A 21,024-nucleotide genomic window follows, 5' to 3' on the forward strand; every position below is an offset into this window, starting at 1 on the left:
TTCCCTTCCCCTTTTCTCCCTTGGATTTTTGTTTTATTTAGATATATCTACAGAAGTCACTCTCTCCCAGCCTTTGTAGAACTGTGTTATGAATAAATCTAAATTATCAAATAATTAAGCAAAGGATGCTTTCGTGCCCTCACAATTTACTCTGCCTTAAGTAATAGAGGTTTCCAAACCAAGGCAGCTAACCCTTAGCTAAGCTGATTTTCAATCAAACCTACACAGAATTGCTTCCCCATCACCCCACAAAACATCTGGAGGGTGACATGACCAGGTGCACATCTGGTGCCCGTCTTACTTTTCTCCTTCCCTCGGCTCCTTGACTCTGCACAACAGCCATCTCCTCGGTGGGTCTCCGGCACCTGGCAGCTCTGCTTCCTCGAGTCTCCAGAATCTATTTCCTCCCTGGAATTTCTACTGCCGCGGATATAATTCACCCTCTCGCCTCCTCTCCTAGGCTACTGTAAGATGCTCCAGCAACTCACTGCCTCCCATCCCTGCTCCATGCAATCTATCTTTCAGTCCAGAAGTGGAGGGTTTGTGCTTAAATACATCCATCCATCCATGCATTTGATAAATACCTACAGGGCACCTACTAACGGCGAGGCGTGTGTGAAGCACGGTGACAAAGAGATAAAGAAACAACAGCTCGGGAACAGTGTGGAGGCAGAGCAAGAAACCGACCACAGCCCGGATGACGCCGAGCGCTAGGAACGCTGGTCAGAGCCCAAGCGGCGCTTTCCGGATTCCTGGGAGCAGGGGGTGTCCGAGGGTGAGCGCGGGGGCCGGTCACCCTGATCTCAGCACAATTTGTTTGGAAACCCCCAGCGTCCCTGTTCCCACCTGTGCCTCCTGATGTAGGTCCCGGTCTACCTTCCTGATCATGCCCAGCTCTCAGTCCCACGCCTGCTCCTCAAGGATGCCAAGCAACCAGGCCCGTGGCCGGAGTCGAATCGTCCCCATGCCATCGCACCCACCTCTGCCCGCTGAAAACCCTACTTAGCATTTCTTCAATATTCTGTAATACCGCAACCGCTAACAAGGACGAATTAACTGTGGTTCCTACCCTCAAGGAGGTTAGAGTCTTGGGAAGAAACTGGGAAGCTGAATAACCATCAGACAGATTCCAAATAGATTCTATATACAGTGGATTCCAAGGCAAAACTATTAATCAGGTACAGCATTAAACTTCACTTGGCTTCTCTTAATTCTCAGAAAAATCTAGCAGGAATAGTAGCTCATATTAGCCCGATACCACAGAGACAGATGTTGTCCACAGCCCCAAATACAGGGTCAGGGCTCCAGGGATAAAAAGTCTCCACTGGCCATTTCTCCATGGATTATAAAGGTAAACAGCGCGCTCAAAATCCCAAATTCTTATGATAGTTCAAGAACCATCATACTGACTTACTTGAGAATTAAATACGAAGCAGAACATGTTTCCTGGAGACGGGAATAATTGAATTTTCATGAAACGTAATGCAATGTTTGTTCATTCTATGTAAACACATACAGATTGCAAGTAAGCCTAGATTAATTCCTTCAAAGCACAATGGATTTCCACAAACATAATGAAGCTGCCTGTGGTAATAAAGACTTAGAAGTCAACATTTGAAGACTTTTTCATTTATTTCACTATACATGAAGTGGCAGGATAAAAATGAGATGAAAGTACAGGACTTTTATATGTAAATTAACCCGAAAGTAACTTTTCTAGGAAATATACAAAAAGCGCAGAATGAAAGTAAACTCTGTACACAGATCTAGGAACGAGCAGTGACCCAGAAAGCGTTGACAGCACCTCCAATCACATCGAAAAGATGATGTTACGGCCAGGGGAGCAAAACTCGTCCCACATCCTTCCTGGAGGGAAGGTAGGCAAACAAAGCAGACAGTGAGGGGAGGATCTCAGCGACCATCACGGAGCATCTCTGAGAGTTTCCCCCAAGGGGAGGATCTCAGCGACCATCACGGAGAATCTCTGAGAGTCTCCCCCAAGGGGGGGATCTCAGCGACCATCACAGAGCATCTCTGAGAGTTTCCCCCAAGGGGAGGATGTCAGCGACCATCACGGAGAATCTCTGAGAGTTTCCCCAAAAGCACAGAATGAAACAGGTTGCACAAGAAGATCCATGTAGTGACTGCATGGTAGGGGTGGACTGGAGATCCCGGATGCAAGGGGACCAGCTCAGGAAAAGGACGTCCCAGGAACCCAATGTGCTGACCTCTGAACAGACTTTTCCTCTCGCCTCTGCAGGAGTTGGCCCTACGCTCTGCAGGCCAAATCTGGACCCACTTCCTCTGTTTGTGCATGGCCCGCAGGCTAAGGATGAATGCTACTTTTTTTTTTTGGGGGGGGGGTACGCGGGCCTCTCACTGTTGTGGCCTCTCCCGTTGCGGAGCACAGGCTCCGGACGCGCAGGCTCAGCGGCCACGGCTCACGGGCCCAGCCGCTCTGCGGCATGTGGGATCTTCCCGGACCGGGGCACGAACCCGCGTCCCCCGCATCGGCAGGCGGACTCTCAACCACTGCGCCACCAGGGAAGCCCGAATGCTACATTTTTAAATGGCTGAGAAGTATTGAAGGAAGAATACCGTATCGTGAGACATGAAAATTACACGAAATGTCCAGCGTCCATTAAATAAAGCTTGACTGGAATGCGGCCACACGGGTTTGTTTACCTCTGTCTGCGGCTGTTTCCACACTGCAATGGCAGCGTCCAGTCACCGCAACAGGGACCAGGTGGCCGGCCCAGCCTGCCGTGTTTCCCATCTGGTCCCTTGCAAAGCAGGTCTGCCGACTCCCGCTCCCTTCCACCCCGACTCTCACTCACTCTTCCCACCTCAGATTAGGGGGCTTTTCTGAAGACTCCCCCACCCAACGTGGCCAACTCAATGCCAACCCCTGCTGATCCCCCAGCACAGCCATATACCCCTCCGCAGGCTGGGCATCCTGCCACGTGGTCACTGCACACAGACCTGTACACACGCCCCAGCTGACTGCCAGCTCCTTAAGGGCAGGGACCGCGTCCGATTTCACATCTCCACCATTGCTGGGTACCAGGTGCTCCGCAAATACCGAATGAGCGAATGAACGAATGATGAATGAAGGAATGGAAACCTGGACCACACGAAAACCCTCCTCTTACGCCAATGAGTAACAGTGAATTCAATAAATAAAGGAACCCCAGGGGATGTTTCTTCTTCTGAAACCTTATATCCCTTGGTCTTTCTCTTCTTTCTCTATGATGATTTCCTTACACTATCTTAATTTCATGACTTTTACCAACACTGATGACTCCAAAATCTCCTCCAGAGCTCTCCTACACTTCCCAATCTCACATGCCCAACTATCTCCTAGGTATCTACACCTGGTGTCTTACAGGCTCTTCAGACCTAAGAGGTCCAATCTCACATGCCCAACTATCTCCTAGGTATCTACACCTGGTGTCTTACAGGCTCTTCAGACCTAAGAGGTCCAAAGCTTGGCTGCACCTTCCACCCCCTTCTCTGCCTCCAGCTCAGGAAATGGCATCAGTCCTTGAGGCTAACGTCGCGTCACCCTCAGCACCTCCCTGGGCTCTTCCTCACCCCCAGCCAATCCACACACCAGACAGAGCTGCTCCACGCCAGAAGCATCCTTGGGGTCCACCTTCGCTTCTCCCACTCCATCACCACTGCTGAGATTCAGGCCACCATTTTCTCATCTGGATTCTATCAGCTTCTATCTTGCCTTCCTATCACCAATTCTTCACTGTTCTGGAATTCTTTTACAGAAAAACGAAACTAAACTAACCCTGACCGCACTGTTTCCCTACTTAAAAATCTCTGCAGGGAAAAAAGTGAGCAGAAAATAGGAGGGTCGTTCATAGCAAAGGACATAAAAATGTCTCTTAAACACATTTAAAAAAATAGAAATTAAAAGGAAAACACAAAAATAATTTTAAAATGATAAAAGAAAATACATTCAAAACGACTTCTAGATACAGTTTTCATCTGTCAGGTTAGCAAAGGTCCCAACGCTAGATCACACACACGTGGCAGGGCGTGAGGCAGACGCTCTCACACATCACAGGTGGGGATGGCAACGGGCGGCCTGACCCCAACAGGGCTTCTTCATAAGTACGGTGCCTATACAAGGTATAAATGTATATACTCTGCGACCTAAGTCCACTTTTAGAAACAAGTCCCATAGAGAGACCTGCACATGAAATGTGACATGTACACAGCTATTCACTGAAACGTTGTTGTTAATAGTAAAAGATTGGAAACAACACAAAATGCCTATCAGCTCAGGACTCATTCAATACATTATGGTTCATACACGTGATGCCCAACCAGGCAGCTGTGAACGTGAGTGAGTATATGCTCTCCAACGTACAAAGGCCTCTAGAAGTGCACTGAAGTGAGGAAAAAGAAGAGGTACAATAATCTAGTAGAATATACCACTTTTACTAAGAAGGAAGAAAAGGAACTTTTATTTGCATTAAAAACTGGAAGGATCTGGGGATTCCCTGGCGGTCCAGTGGTTAGGACTCAGCGCTCTCACTGCCAAGGGCCTGGGGTTCAATGCCTGGTCATGGAATTAAGATCCCGCAAGCCGCGCGGCGCGGCCAAAGAAAGAAACAGAAAAAACAACAAAAGCAAAATCAGTGAAAGGAGAGTACACATACACACACAGACACGCGTACCCGTGGATAAGTCACTTAGCAATGGATTCACAGCGTAAATGGACGCCGTCTTCTCTGTCCTCCATCCCTCACCCTCCCAGAGAAATCCCGCTGGCTGCGGTGACCACAGTAGGAAGCCCGCGCTCCTTAGCTTTGTAAGCAAAGCCCATCACCCTCCAGGCCCCTCTGGACCCACGCCCACACCTTCTACCCCGATCACACGGAAATTCTGTCCTCAGGCATTCGTTCCACATCTTTCAGAAGCCCTTTGACCTGCTGCGCCCTCTGCCTAGAAGGTCCTACCCCTTCCCTTGCCCTGGCAGAGTCCTAGGCGTCCTTCAACATCAAAGTCAGACAACAGCTCTGCGGGGGTCGGTCTCTTGGGATGGCCTCCCCGACAGCACCGGCTGCCGAGCCCCGTGCCCACAGCCTGTTAACCTACCTGGTTCTGGGCTCTGTGTGTGACTGGACCCCTCATTAGACCATCAGCTCCTCGAGGTAGGAGCTCTGCCTTATTCATCTTCACTTGCCCGGCATGGCATCTACCTTTCCAACAAATGCTCCCAGCCTGCCTCGCCCTCCCCTCAGTAAACAAGTGAGAATGTTTTGCCCTCCAGGGTAACAGGCGCCTTCACCTCACGAGCTGCCCCCGTCTGAATGAGGTCCTGAAAGCAGACACAGCGTGAGCAGTCAGGAGGGGTCCGGCCCTCGATCGTGCCTGCCAGGCACACCTGCAACCACCTCATCAAACGATTCCAGCTCCTCCTGTGCAGGACGAGGGTCTCAGACTACGCGCGCGGTCCGCATCCTCTTCAAGCCACAGAACACCGTGAGGGTCCGATAAGAACTACAATTACTCTCCTCCCAGAACCCCCGCCTCCCGAATGCCCCTCCACAAGCAGATGCAAGAGCTGACACGCAATTTCAGGAGATTCACAGAGCGAATGACATCTGAAGTCACTCCCAACTTGAACACTCTCTGAAGGATGGAAGGGTTAAAGTGAGGGGAGAAAGGATCTAACACTTTTTGATCATTTACTGAGCACCGGACACTCGGCTAAGCACATTATATGCATTAGTTCATTTATTCTCCATCCCAAACCAGTGAGGCGCACATTATTATTCTCCTTTTATAGATTAGGAGCTGGGATGCAGGGACCTTAAGTGGTAAATGTATTGTCAGTGAAGGTGTACCTTTCTGGCTTCAAGCTCCCAGTACTTTCCGTAGGGACATTCACATCCTCCCCACGGTGGTCAAGGGAGCCGGCCAGCCGTAGCCAGTAAGCACCAGAGGAGCGAGTCTGGTCTGCCCCCCAGCTGCTCCCCACGTCGCTATTCCAGGCACCGCCAAGATAGGACACAGAAAGTAAGTGCAACAAACAAGAAGCTCCAATGCCCAGGCCCCTCCACAGCTGGCAGGGAAATAAACAACCAGCCACGGACAAGGAGGAATGGCTTTGATTAAGGGAACCGGTGAAAGAGTCCCAAGCCCAAAGAAAGGCAGCAGCGCAAAGACCTTTTCAGGTCTGGTCCCTGAGAGCCACACAACCGAGGCAGACCCCTTGTCAACCTCGCCGGGAGGCAGACATGCTTGGGCTCAGAGAGGACCCAGGGGAGGCCCGTCCAAGGAGGGCCAGAGCCACAGTCCAGAGCAGGCAAGAGCCATCCTCACCACGTGCATCTCACCCAGGAGGGAATCCAGGTTTCGGAGAGCTGGGAGCCTACACCATCCAGAAGTGCTCTCTTTGAAACAGGAATCAAATGGTACTTCTTCACCCTCGGAGGTGGTCTGCCTCCTCTTAAAAGAAAGCCTGCCTGATGAGAAAGGAGTTGTGCTGGTTACTTAGGTAACTGAAGGTACAGAGGGCGTGGGGCTTGTGGACTCCCCTGGGTCTCTGGAGGGCGTATGGTGGGCCCCGGCTAAGCCCGGGAGAACTGCACCCAGATCCCTCTGCCCCCGAGTGCGCGCCCCCTTCATGACGCTGAGGACGAGGCCCCGGGCGCACAGAGCCTGGCGGGAGCTCCCAGACCCACTCCGCCGGCCACTCCCTCCTGCAGGGCCTCGTCACACTCAGTCTAGGCTGCTCACCTGGTCTCCTGCCTTTGAACTTGCATTTGTTCGACTCAGCCTCAACAGCGATGCAATCTCCCAATCGCGTTACTAACCGAAGGGTGAGGTTAAGGTCTTCACGCTGCCGCCCGTGCCCTTCCAGACCTGACGGCTACGGAGGAGCTCAGCAACCTCCTCTACCTGATTCCCAGGTTTTCCCCGAGCTCGCACCCATCGGTCTTTCCAGAACATGCAGTGCTGCCCCCCACTCTGTGTGTCCTGCACAAGCCACGCTCTTTGCCGGGAACGACCCCTCTTCACCCGTCACAAAACCCGCTCCCCTTCACCGCTCGGGTCAAGCCCTACGACCCCGGGGAAGCCCTGCCCATCTCTCAAGGAACCAACAGCTCCTCCTCCAACTGTCATTAGAGCCTCACGGACACAGCACACGACCTGCCGTCCCCAACACTGGACCGTGAGCCCCTCAAAGGCAGAAACGACCTGTGTATCTGCAGCACTTCGCGTGGTGCCTGCCAGGCAGGTACTTCATAAACGTCTGTTGAAGGAATGGACGGAGACGGAAAAGGCTGATTTAATAAATGGACGCATCAAACAGCGGATTTTGAGAGCTTTCCCTTCCTAATGCCTTCAAAGCCCACAAACCCTCAATTTCCAGGACTCTGTAGACAAATAGCCTAAAATATCAAATAAATGTTCTAAATTATGTATACTGATACCAGCTGCTTCCCTTTACATTGAAGGCACTCCTCAAGGTAAAATTTAAGAATATCTCACTAGGCTTCATCATTTACTGCCCCAAACTACACTTCTATTAGCTTCCCAGTTTACCATCAACCCCAGCAGCCAACAGACGAGCCTTTCCCCAGGTGTCCTTCTCGGGATGTGGTCCACAAAAGGGACCCTTTCACAGAGCGATTCCGTGTCCTGTGACTCTGGGAAATGTGCTCGCTCGCCCCAACTCAGAGATAGAGAGAGACATACAGGACCTTTCCAACTCACTATTTTCCACACTTGGTTGAATATCAAATCTTCTTTTTCCTTTGAAAATCCTAATAATACCCAGTGTTCTATGTCACACACTTTGAGAAATGCTACCCTTGGCCAGTTCCTGACTTATGTCCATTAAAAAACACAATCTGAAAATCTGGCCTAACTTTTGTCTAATGACATCACTTCATTTTATCCACGGACGTAACAACACGGCCGTTTCATGAAGACATTGCTTCCAGCCTAAAATGCAGAAACGAATCTTGAAAAAAATAACTTAGCAGATTGTGTTTATCCCCACGGTACCATAAATAATTCCTAAACTTCTAAACTGCCTCTTTGCAAGGGAGAAAATAAAACTGAACCACTGAGTAGCACATCACTACCTGCCTTCAAAGCTGCAGTGATCCCATGAAGCAAGAGTTTCATAAATAGTTTAAATAAAATTCAATTATATGAACATCCTTTTTTTATCTTTTTAATAGTCTCGGAGAGTTTCTTTAAGGGGTGTGGGGAAGAAGCCTGACTAACCAACCACAGATACCAAAGTCAGGCTGCTATGCAGTTTTCCGTGCGGGGCTATAAAACAACCCCAAATCCCCTGAGGGCTGTATTAATACTACACATCTCTGGCTTGTTTGAGAGCCCAAATCATGGGATCCGAGAGCTAAAAGGAAATCTGGATGTTATATCATCTAAGAAGCTTATTTTATAGATAAGAAACTGAGACCCTCGGGACTTGCCCAAGGTCTCCAGCACAGTGCGTGGCAGGGCCTGGCTGTGCTGGAGATCTGTGTAGGCAGATCTTCACTGCGAGGGCCCCCCGGATCTTCTTCCTGTTACCCTAGGAGCTGCACTGAGCAGCTGCACCCAGACAGGCCAAGGGTTAGCCTGGGAAACTAGGGTATTTCCCTCCACATTTACTGTTTAGATGAGCCTGGAGAAAGAACAGTACACATTGGGACGAGGAAATGGGGGTCCACCACTCATGTGCTCATCATTCATTTTATAATATATATATATTGAGTGCTGACTGTGTGCTAGGCATTGTTCTAGGAACTGGGAATACAACAGTGATCAAAACCAAAAAAGTCGGGCTTCCCTGGTGGTGCAGTGGTTGAGAGTCCGCCTGCCGATGCAGGGGATATGGGTTCGTGTCCCGGTCCGGGAAGATCCCACATGCCGCGGAGCGGCTGGGCCCGTGAGCCATGGCCGCTGAGCCTGCGCGTCCAGAGCCTTGTGCTCCGCAACGGGAGAGGCCAGAACAGTGAGAGGCCCGCGTACCGCAAAAAAAAAAAAAAAAAAAAAAAAAAAAGTCCCTGTTCTCATGAAGCTTACATTCTAGTGATTCCAGAGTTTTCTACCTGAGACTGATTAAAGACAGACACCTGGAACTAAACCTTTAAACAGGTTATAGTGAGAACATGTTTGCACACACACACACACACACACACACACGATCTTCCATATGTCAGAAGCATGTCCAAAAACTCCCACAAGGAGGACTTTCCAGATAAATCCCACCCCCAATCCCTGTCTGCTTTAGGAAACAGTCGCCACACACATCAAAATACTGGGAATCTATTTCAGTGGCTTCTCTAGGGAAGAGGGAAGCAGAAAAAGTCAAACTCTTTTTCAATCATCCTTCTCACTACGCTAGAAAGGGAGATGGTGAGGAAAAGCATGAAGGAATAAGTGAATTCCGTGTAACGGTATTGGAGGAGGGACGCTTAAGCACACTGGGAGCCCCAGGTGAGCTGAGGAAGAATATGCAAGACGGCCACGATGTACATCTTGCCAGCCAGCTACTGTGGATGGACAGACCACCACAAACGTCAGCAACCACACAGCTGTGGGCCAGGGCTTCAGCTGGTCCAGACTGGGCTGGCCTTAGGGCCCCAGGGTTGGTTCAGGTCCACTCCACCTGCTCCTTACTGCTCGAGAACCAGCAGGCTGTGCATGTTCATCTCATAACAAAGGCAGAAGCAAAAGAGGGCAAAAGCAGCTGCCAAGGACTTTCGAGCCTTTTTTCCTTCATCTGCTAATATCCCTTCAGCCAAAGCAGTCAGGTGGCCGAGCCAAAAATCAACAGGGCAGAGAGGAGGGTCCTCTTCCCACAGTGGAAAGTGCTTCAAAGTCAGGGGACAAAGTGCATGGATACAGGGTGGGGGGGGGTGGCATGGGAATAGTAATAGAGTCTGATGAAAGACATGACCATTTGCAACAATCCAAACTTGCCAAATTTCCATTTCTTTCTAATCTGAACCTTTTATTTGGAAACTCACAAACGAGTTCAACAGCCTCAAAATGTCAGAAGCTAATAGCTAGCATTTGGACTGTGTTATTATTGCTGTTGTTGCTATTATTATTATTAGGGTTACTGCTTCAGGAATGAGGAGATGATAGGAAAAAGGAAAACAGCTGAAAATGGAAAATTAAGTCCACATTGATGGGGGAAGGACAACTGCTTTATATCAGCTAAAGATCCAAGACCTTAGACAATGAAAATAAGACACAGGACAGAATCTCTGCTTTCCAGAAGTCTCCCACATATAGAAATGATGCCACAGACAGTACATAACACATAGTACAGCTATCAAAACATCAGAAATATGTACACGTACCGCAGCTTGAAGCAAGTTACCAAAATCTTTGCTCTTATTACGGTAGCAGAAATACTGGAGGGGATGGCATGGCTTCTAAGCAGGATCAGAAAGAACTACAAAATATACCAGGAGACAAATGCAATTCCGTGCAAACAGTATAACTGAGTCCGCACGCAAGCTCCACGTTGCCTTTCCCAGTCAAACAAGAGCATCCCAGAGTCTGCCTTCCCAGCCCCAGGAACTGCCACAGAGGGTGGGACCAGACTCAACAGAACATTAGGAGAGAGAGGGGAGACGTTTGAAAGTCATTAAATATGCAGAATCCCCACGCTGAAAATATGAATGATACAGCAATCACATCAGAGACTTGAGCCACTAGAGTCAAGCATGACAAGCAGAAGGGTTATCTTTACAGAACTTGTCAACTTACACCCACTCGCGTTCCCTGACAAAGTGACTTTTTGGGAGAATGATGTTATATAAAGAAACCTAAAGCTACTCAAGTAAGAAATATAGATATTCCATTCATGAAAGAGCAACTTAAAGAAGAAAAGCCACAAACCTAGAGAATACGATTTTAATATATAAAAATGACAAAAGATTAGTGTTCAAAATAGATGATGAATTCCTACCAATCAATTAAAAAAAGACAAAGAGATAGGCTTCCCTGGTGGCGCAGTGGTTACGAATCTGCCTGCCAAGGCGGGGGACACAGCTTCGAGACCTGGTCCGGGAAGATCCCACGTGCTGCGGAGCAACTAAGCCCGTGAGCCACAACTGCTGAGTATGAGCTCTAGAGCCCGCGAGCCACAACTACTGAATCCCGCGCACCTAGAGCCCGTGCTCCACAGCAAGAGAAGCCACCGCAATGAGAAGCCGGCGCACCACAACGAAGAGTAGCCCCCGCTCGCCGCAACTAGAGGAAGCCCGCGCGCAGCAACGGAGATCCAGCTCAGCCAAAAGTAAATAAACTAATGAATTAACTAATTTAAAAAAAGAAAGACAAAGAGAAACATGAGCCCTACCCCAAAATGAGCAAAAGAAAAGCTGCATGTGTCAAATAAATTTATAAAAAATGTGATCAACCTCAACAGCAATCAGCTAAATGTAAACGCAACCTCAGCAACAGACTACTCTAAACTCACCAGAGACTGACCAAAGTCAGGCGTCCGTGGAGAGGATGTGGGGCAGCAAGAACGTCCACGCAAAGGCTCAAGGCAGAGAGAACTGGCCCAGCTGCCTCGGGAAACAGCCTGGTGACACCAACAAAGTGAAGCTGCCCCGAAGTGCAGCAACTCCACAGCCAAATAAAATACGCCTCAGAGACACTCGCACTCCTGTACGTACAAGACGCACAAAGGTGTGCACGAGTAGCATTTGTCGGCAGCGAACAAAACGGGGGAAACGGCGAAGTGTCCATTAAAGAATGGATGAGTAGACTGCAGCATGTTCACCCAGCAGAATTTAAGCAGTGAAAAATGAACGAACTAAAACTCTACACACGACAACAGAGATGAACTTCATAGCACTGCAGGGAAAACCAAAGTCATGAGAGGATGGGTAGCACGATTCCATTTGTTAAAGCATAAAAGCTGGTGAAAGTTAGCTTGTTTTACAATATGCATAGAAAAACTATAATGAAAATCAAGGTAACAACACAAAATTCAGAACAGTGACTGCTCATAGGAGTGGGGGGAAGAGAAGGTACTAACAGGGAGGGACACAGGGGACTTCAACTGTATCATGTCCTACCTCTTCAGCTGGGTGGGGGACACTGGACTGATCTATATGGTAAAGGACTGGAAGACAGACAGAGACAGAGACGGGCATATAAAGTATCAGCATGAAGTATTTCAATGAAGAAAAATTTTAAGGAAAAAAATTATTTTTTAATTAGGGAGACTTAAGCATGTTATGGCCAAGAGTAAAGAATGAATACAGGAAGAACAAAGTTGGACTAACACTTCCCAATTTCAAAACTTACTACAAAGCTACAGGAATCAAAACAGTGTGGACATGAGGACAGGAACGTAGAACAATGGAATAAAATTGAGTCCATAAATAAACCCAAACATGATTTTCGACAGAGGTGCCAAGATCATTCAGTGGCTCCATCAGTTAGACCTCCAGTGGTCTAACTGATGGACAGAGCTCCCTCTTCGCATATCCCAAAGCCTGATCTCATGAATGGCACGTAAGCTCGTGCTCTAATTACACAGCCTCATCTTCCCTGCCTCACTCCAAGTTTTACAGGGAGAAGTCACATCTTACCATTTGTTGTATCTTCCTCTTTGTCTAGCACGGTGCCTTACGCAGACAAGATGCTAAGTGTAGGAGTGGCATGTCTGCTGGTATACAGCACAGTGCTTGTACAGTCTTGGTCTGTGCCATCTGGAAGTTCACCAACTTAGATCAGTGACATTGAGCGATATAAGTGTGTGTAGAGGCTGTAGAGACTTCTACCAAAGAGGGATAGACTGCAAATAGATTTATTCTTATATAGGAAAAGCAGCATTAGGTATACCAACTGGGCGTCCAAGCAAAGACAAAGTACACAAGCCCTTACAAACAGGAACTGAACTTCTTCTAGGGTGCATGCTTCATGTGTGCCTATCACCAGTATTCCACCCTGAGTGCAACCAGGACGAGGGCTTGGCACACTCCTCCCCAGTCCCTCCCCTCCCCACTCTGCCCACCGTGCCTCTGTTACTAATATGGACCACATGGCACCCTAATCATTCATGTTTACGTCTCTATGCACTGCGCTGGTCTCAAAGGCAAGGACAATGCTTATTTGCTTTTCTATAGCCTTAGAAGTAATTCAAGAAATATTTGACAAACAAACGAACAAAAGAATGATTATTTAAAACTAGAAACTGTTCACGTACGTATTTACAAGGTTTTCCCCAAACAGTCAAGTTTTAAATTTTAATCAAGAGGTAAAGAAGGCAATTCCGCTTTTAAAGTTATTTTCCACTATGGAGACTTTTCTGCTTCCTGGCCCAGGTATAATCTTCTAAATTTCACAGGGGCTCAATAGATGGTAAATTCCTTCCAGGCATGATGACAGCCCGTAGTCACCTGGGGATGGTTTCAGATGTTCCTGCTCTGTATTCTACCTGCAAAGACAGCAGCCTGAGTCAGCCCAATGGGAAAGAAGTGTGTCGTATTTGGAGACGTGACTCACTACTGTCCTCAAGGGAAAAACAATCAGATCATCATGACAGCAGTCGCCACCCAGGTCACAACTACCAAATCTAACCAGTCAGAAAGCAATGGCGGGAATTCCCTGGTGGCGCAGTGGTTAAGAATCCGCCTGCCAATGCAGGGGACACAGGTTCGATCCGTGGTCCAGGAAGATCCCACATGCCGCAGAGCAACTAAGCCCATGTGCCACAACTACCGAGCTCGTATGCCACAAGTACTGAAGCCCGCATGCCTAGAGCCCATGCTCTGAAACAAGGGAAGCCACCACAGTGAGAAGCCCATGCACTGCAACAGAGTAGCCCCCACTCGCCGCAACTAGAGAAAGCCCACGTGCAGCAACGAAGACCCAACACAGCCAAAAATAAAATAAATAAATAAATAAATTTATTTTAAAAAAAAAAGAAAGAAAGCAATGGTGAAGGACTAGAACTTAAAGAAGAAGAAATAAAATTCTCTAAGCTATCCGGAACAGCCTTATCTTATTCTGTGCACAAAAACACACACATGCCATAGCCAACTTAAGTGTGTAATAAAGTGTTTTCATTGCCTGTTCAAATTAGGAATCTAATCTCATGCTTTTAATTAAATGCACTCGATCACAGAGATAATACACGGGGGATGAGCCCCTCTGCAGGAGTAACGAATAACTACACAACAGAGTTTTGTTTGCTTTTGTTTCATTTGGTTCCAGCTCTTCATTCTATGTCAGGCAGAATCATTTATTTGAAAGGAATTTCTAGCCACTGCAAAATCATGCAATTTACTGTTCAGGGAGCAGAACACAGTAGTTGATTGTTGTCGGAAAGATCTGGGCAAGCGGCGCTGCCAGCCATTTGAGCCTGATCACCTTTCTGAGGCTCTGTAAGATGGGGTTAGTAACAGCATCCACCCAGAGCCCTGTTGTCAAGGTTAAATGAAAGAAAGCCTCTAGGGCATTTAGTGAGAGGCTGGCACTCGGCCGCTATTATCACTGCCCCATCAGCCTCTCGGTTGTCGGTTGTCATTTCAGCATTTAGCTGAGCCTCTGAAGGGCCATAAAGATGGAGAGTTGTAACCATCAATTTTAGCATTTCTTGGAAGTTCTATTTTCAAAGGCAGGGGAGAGGGGAGGAGAGGGGAGGGAAAAAAATACAGGAGGAAAGACAGCAAGAATGGCAAACTGAACAGAGGCATAAAGTGCCCGGAGCCAGGCTTCCGCCACACCGTAGGAACTCAGAAAACAGAAGGTTAGCTGCACTTGCAAATGCTGTCTGTGGTTAGTGACTGCCAGGCACACAATGTAAGCATTTTAACTACAGACGTCAAAACACGTTCGAGTCTGAGAACACGGAGCAGAACTCTGTCATAATAACTTCAACTTCAAACAGCAAAGCCCACACAGAAATTCTTTTATAAAATCATTTCTTCTTCCTTTTCTTTAGTCTCTCTCTTGCAAGGTATTTAACTTAAATTTTATGTGTACCATTTCCCAACAAACGAAAGCACATCCCACCACCACGGTGAATCTCTCAGACACGTTTGCATCTTAGGTGTCTTCTTTTTTTTTCACTTTGCCATTTCCTCCAAGAATCACCTGACGTGGCTGATCTAATTGTAGAACAGCAGTCTCATTAATGTGCAATGATGACTTGGAAACCTGTTTCAGAGACTGTATTCAGCCAATTACTGTGTGAATAAACCTCATAAGAACCCATCCAGGATACTGGAAACATACAAGGAAGCACGATTCCAAGCGACAACTCGTATGCGACTCACCCTCCCCCCGAAGCAAAACAAACAAAAACACCACAGGGAAAAAGCAAACAAAACAAAACACCACAGAAGTATTTGAAGTTAGTTCCTACTCAAGAAGAGATTAAAGCTTACATATTTGCTCCCAGTATTTTGTGTTTTCTATTAAAATGCATATGCACCTCTGTTACTTTCCTGTTCCCTACCACTCTCAATTTTCTTTCTCCCTCTAAAATCACTCACTCAATCCAGAATCACGGATACTAAAATGACGACGTAACTAGTTCCAACTGGCTAGAAACTGTTTCTATGACGTGCAGGACAGGCTCGGTTTAAATATGTTCAACTAAGGGGGCTCTCTGTTAATAAATGGCTCTCACCATTTGAAAACAATGTTTAGTAACATCAGAGATTAATTTTTACCGAAACAATTTTACTACGCGCCAGACCCTGTGCTAAGCACGTCACGTGCATCGCCTCCACTAACTCCCATAAAGAAACTCTGAGGGCGGCATCGCTGTGCCCATTTAACTGTGAGAGAACCGAGACTGGAGAGGTTAAGCAACCTGCCTGAAGACACACAGCTGTCAACTGACAGAACACGTGCTGCTTCAGACACGCAAGCCCAGGCCTCCCAACTTTTACTCACAGGCCCTCGTTTGCGACCCCTCTGCTTGCTCTTCTCCAGGACAGACCTTCAGATACTGGAAAACCACCCGAGGAGCACATGGTGCTGTGCTGGGCCAGCTCTCCCGCAAGCATTGCTTGGCCGAGTGGAGAGGAATCTGTGAGCTGGCTGGCCCGGGCCCCTGGGGAAGAGGGGGCAGGGAGGCCAGGCCCCAGGTCTCCCAGCCCAGGCAGCACCAGCTCCTGCGTTCACGGCCGCCCCATCTCCCGTCTCCCTCCAGCCGCGTTCTCTAAGGTCACGACCTTACCCATGGTCCATCGCAGCTCTGAGTCACCAGAAGGGACGGCTCCCCTCCGGTCTATGGTGGGAGGCCCGTGACCAGCCCTGAATCAGAGCCACCACCCTCCCAGACCACAGAGCGCATGTCCTTCTCCAGGAGGGAGGAGCGGGGGCAGTGGGGAGCCGGCTCATGGGGTCCCCTCTGCCTGCTGCTCAGGCTGTGACCCCTCCCCACACGCCCAGTCTCAGCCAGCTTCCCATGGAGGATGTACACTCTGAACAAGTATTTTTAAATTTAAATTCAGATAGTGACTTAAAAGAAAAAAACCTCAGAGCTCTGAAATTAAGTTTAGAGATAATCTCTTTTTTTGGCTGCACTACACGGCTTGTGGGATCCTACTTCCTGGACCAAGGATCGAACCCGGGCCCTCGGCAGCATGGAGTCCTAACTGCTGGACCGCGAGGGAATTCCTAGAAATAATCATTATTGTTAAGCAATGGTCCTGCAGAGGAGAGCTGGAAAGATCCTTCTCGAGTTCTTACAGAACGGGGAGAGCCCCCATTTTCCTCCCTCCCTCCCAGTCAGGGAGCACTGCCAACGCTGAGGGTGGCAAACCACCAAACATCACAGGCCTAAGTATTTTTATATTGTGTTTTTAGCATATTTATGAAATACCTGCTGAATTTGGTTCCAAATGCAGTAGGAACAAAAAAAGGGATTATATGTTGGCTTTGTTCTTAAATAGTTTGGAAGACAAACCACTCTCCTGGGACATGCATCAAAGACCTGTCGGCAATTACAAAGCAGCTGATCAACAAATACGAAATCACAAAGTACAAACCAACGCCGGGCGCTGATAAGGAAGAGCTTCAAAACCAAGAAGCTTTTGCAAAATTAGCCACGAGAATAAAGTTCTTCCAGAGTGAAGTGCCAGAGAAAAGTCTGGAGGGCAATACAAGGAGAGAAAGACGGAGGCTAGTCCTACAGGAGTAGGTGAACGTGGATGCAAATGAGCCTGTAAAGGAAGTTAGCTGGGAAGAGAGAGCCTGTAAATAAATGTGGATTCTCTTCTACCTGAATTTACCAGTTGCTGTTCCATCACCCCACAGCCAAGAATTTCTAGCCATTCCCCGTGGAAGTTGATCTCCATCTCGAAGGAAGGATGAGTAAAAGGAAAGTAGCAGTCCACCCATCTGATGTCCAGCCCTGCAAAGACACCAAAGAAAAACAGACATGGAGCATTAAAGGCAGTCTTGCCTTTCCTGTGATCAAAGCTGCCCTTCGGCTAATGACACCAACTCCTACATTCTGACTAAAATAAATAGCAAACAAATTAATTCGCAACACTTTGGGGGGAGGCAATAAATCTTAAAACTTGTGAAAAACTGGGCATGTCTTTTCCAATATGAAAAACACTTTGTGTAGCTCCAGGACCCTCTAAAACCAAATCAATCACCTGCCAAATCCCTGCAACCACCGGGCAGAGGAAAAAATTAGGTCAAGATAATGGGAAAGCAGGTAATTCTGCTAGTTTCTATAAGTGAAAATGATATCTTCTCAGAGTTAAAGAAAAAATACTTTTACTGTTCTTCAAACTTACATATCAACAGTATGACTAATTCAGGATAAACTAATCAACTTTCACTTCCATAAATAGATATATTAATTTTTATTAACTTTATAAGAGCTAATAAAAGGTTAAATGAAATAAGATCAGCTAAATTAAAAAAGTCAAAACTTTTTTTTCTACAGATGAATGATAAATATTCAAGCCTGCAGAGTCTTGATTCAAGCCTGAATCTATTATTCAATGATAAATATTCATAAATACTCACATCCAGGACAAACCAAAAAAGTACATGCTAAATGCCAGGATGAATTTCTCAATATGCAATCATAAATATGTCACTTACAAACAATAATATTATCATTTAACAAAGGAAAAGACTAATGAATTGAAAACAAGTCAAGCCTGCAGAGAGCAGAGGTCACTAAGAAGAGAAGGCAGAATAGGAGGCCACGGAGCAGCCAGATGCCCCTGTGAGGACACCCAGAGTCCTCACAGCGCAGGCACTGAACAAAACCAGTAACAAAACTTGCTTCCGTTTACTGAGCACTTACTACGCCTCTACCATTCCCATTTCATAGAGAGGTGGAAAAACTATTAGGAAGGTTGTGTGTCCTGCCCATAGGCACACAGCTAGCAGGTGACCGGGCTACACCCGGGGCTGCCCGACTCCAAAACTCCTGCTCTTGACAATTAAAACATAATTCCCTGCCCATCGAGATATTTCAAGAATCAAACGAACAGAGTTAATAAAACAAAGGGGCTCTTGCTATGCTCAGAATGATATAGGAGAATATAGGTTTTTCTTTCATTGTTCTGTTTCAGTTGCATTTATTTTTCTAGATACCTGCTGTCAATGGCAAGTGACAACTGATTTCTGTTTACAGTCGTAATACAATATTCCCCCCTTTTATTATACATGTGGTATAACAGACAAATATTAAACTCCACGTACATACAGTGCACACGGTTGTAAGTGCTGACATACGTATACATCCATGAAACATCATCACTGTCAATATCAGGAACATGTCCATTACCCCCCAAAGCTTCCTCATGCCCCTCTGTAATACTCCCCACCTGCCCATGAGCCCCGCCTCTCCTCCTCACCAGCCCTCCTTCCCCAGGCAACCACTGACTTCCTCCCTGTCATGACAGACGAGCTGGCATTGCCTAGAACTTTATGAAAATGCAGTCACACAGAATGTATTCTTTTACTGTCTGGGTTCTTTTACTTGGTGTGATTATTTTAAGACTCACCCATGTTGTTGTGCATGTCCATAGTTCATTCGTTGCCATTACTGAGGAAATTTCGCCAACATTTTTTCTACCCGGGAAAAAAATGTAGATGTTGGGGCAGTGTCTGCAAGTCCCCCGATATTTCTGTACAGAAGCCCCTACGTGCAGACCAGTTGCCTACTTGCCACTGAATTCTGCGAAGAAGGGACCTGGACACCTGTGTGCTCATCCATCTTTGGGACCAATAATCCCCTAGCAATACTGTATAAAAAAGCTCCAGAGACAACCCCACTGGCAAACAGAAATGTGTAAAGTGTTGGGATGTATAACTGAGCACAGAGGACGGGCAGACAAAAGCATGTTATTCGTTCTTTTTGTAACTCCTGGCAGGTGAGCACAGATCACCTTCTGAGAACAATTTGGAAGAACAAATTCTTTATACATGGCTTTTTATACCTGGATCAAATTTTACCGAAAGCAAGACGAGTTTTCAGGGTTAACATGATGATTTCATATAATTCAACACCACTAAGTGCCTGGAATAAAGTTAGGTACGGTCTACACAAATTAATTTTCCTGTATTTCCTTATTTTATTCCTTTGGGTAAAGTTTATCTCTTTATACCTCACGCCTAGAAAGCTTAGGTTCCCCCCAGTCAGAGAGAAAGCAACTTGAAAACATTAGTAATGCTCAAAATAACCACAAGTAACTCTATTATCAGTGTTCGTTAAGCCTGAACTCGACCTCTCCTGCATGCACACCCATCCGAGCTGTCGGTGCCAGTGGTGTCAAAGCACAAGGACTGAACTGAACGGCGGTGTGACGGTCTCTGCCCTTCTCTAGGAACCTTCTTTTATCAAAGGACTTTGGCTTTACCACTTGTAAAACTACAAAACATTATAACTTTGGATAAAAACTTTTTTAATGTTGACTAAATTCTCAAGATAAAATGTCCATATGTTGGTCGCATCAAACCTCGCTCTCTTTTGGTTGAAGGCCTCCGTCACCACAGCCCTAGGTTTCCTTTTGCTCAACCGTCCTACTACAGGTGTGTCTCTTTCAGTAGCAATGAAAGTAACGGCTCCACAGTGAAAAACGCACCCAGCAAAGAGTGACAAGGCAGGGAAGTCGGCCAAAGTCTCTCAGGACACACGAGATGATTAACATCGCGCATCTAAGAGGCAGAACTCACTGACGGCAACAGCACAGAAACTAACCCAGAAAACACGGACTGGCAAAAGCTGTGTCCAGTGTGGCTAGAAAGTTTCTGATCCTTTTACCTCCTCAGATCCTTTGCTCAGATCCTTTTGAAACCTGTGACCCTGCGAAGAATGCCGAATCCATAAACCATTCACTTCCTTTTTCTACTACCTTAAGGATTTCTTCAGTTCTTAAATTCGTCTTCCTTCACGTAAACAGGAAAATGGCAAAATCTACAAAGTCCCACCTTCAAGAAGCCTATGGCTATACTTCAAACATAAATAGTCACTATTTAAAAGTAAATTATATTAGTTCATGTGTAATTTTTATCAAAATACCATATCCTTTTACATATTCTAGCAATTTAAATTTTAGTTACTTTGACACATAATAGTAATTTTTTTCAAGCTGGTGGTAGAATCATTTATTAATTACTTTTATATTACCCCCAAATATACACTTTCTTCTCGTTTTCTCCCCATAACCTCAAAATTATAGTAAGGATCATTATAGCAGATTGAAAAAACGTCTTGACTGCAGCGTGTATCAAAGATGTGATATTGAATAACCACCTAAAAACTATGTTAAGTATGGCTTATTTCACACGTCAAGTATCAGGAGTCTGTGAAAAAAATCCACTAAGAACTAGGCTTTTTGAATTATACGTTAATAGAGGGAAATTTGGGGTAAACATGTCCAAATCATATGGGTTCACTATGCATTACATTATTCTCCTTATTGGTGATTCGTTTAAATTACATTAAATGTACATATATTATATACCTAATGGAAAATAATGCCAAAGTTCGTTCTTTTTTCTGTTTTATGTGTGTTT

General features: G+C 46.6%; 1 protein-coding gene across 3 annotated transcripts in view; it reads right to left on the reverse strand.

Moving 5' to 3' along the window:
- The window catches only part of FARS2 (phenylalanyl-tRNA synthetase 2, mitochondrial), a 383,626-nt gene that overhangs the window by 249,047 nt on the left and 113,555 nt on the right, over nucleotides 1–21,024 (reverse strand). For 2 of the 3 annotated variants that reach the window (XM_065886071.1, XM_065886070.1), the window contains one exon: nucleotides 17,258–17,389. The exons of the other annotated variant lie outside the window; for it this stretch is intronic. In XM_065886071.1, coding sequence (XP_065742143.1) covers nucleotides 17,258–17,389 — 132 coding nt within the window. The remainder of the gene's footprint in view (nucleotides 1–17,257; nucleotides 17,390–21,024) is intronic. 3 annotated transcript variants of the gene reach the window in all.

Source organism: Phocoena phocoena, chromosome 10 (assembly GCF_963924675.1).
Source record: "Phocoena phocoena chromosome 10, mPhoPho1.1, whole genome shotgun sequence".
Taxonomy (NCBI): Eukaryota; Metazoa; Chordata; class Mammalia; order Artiodactyla; family Phocoenidae; genus Phocoena; species Phocoena phocoena.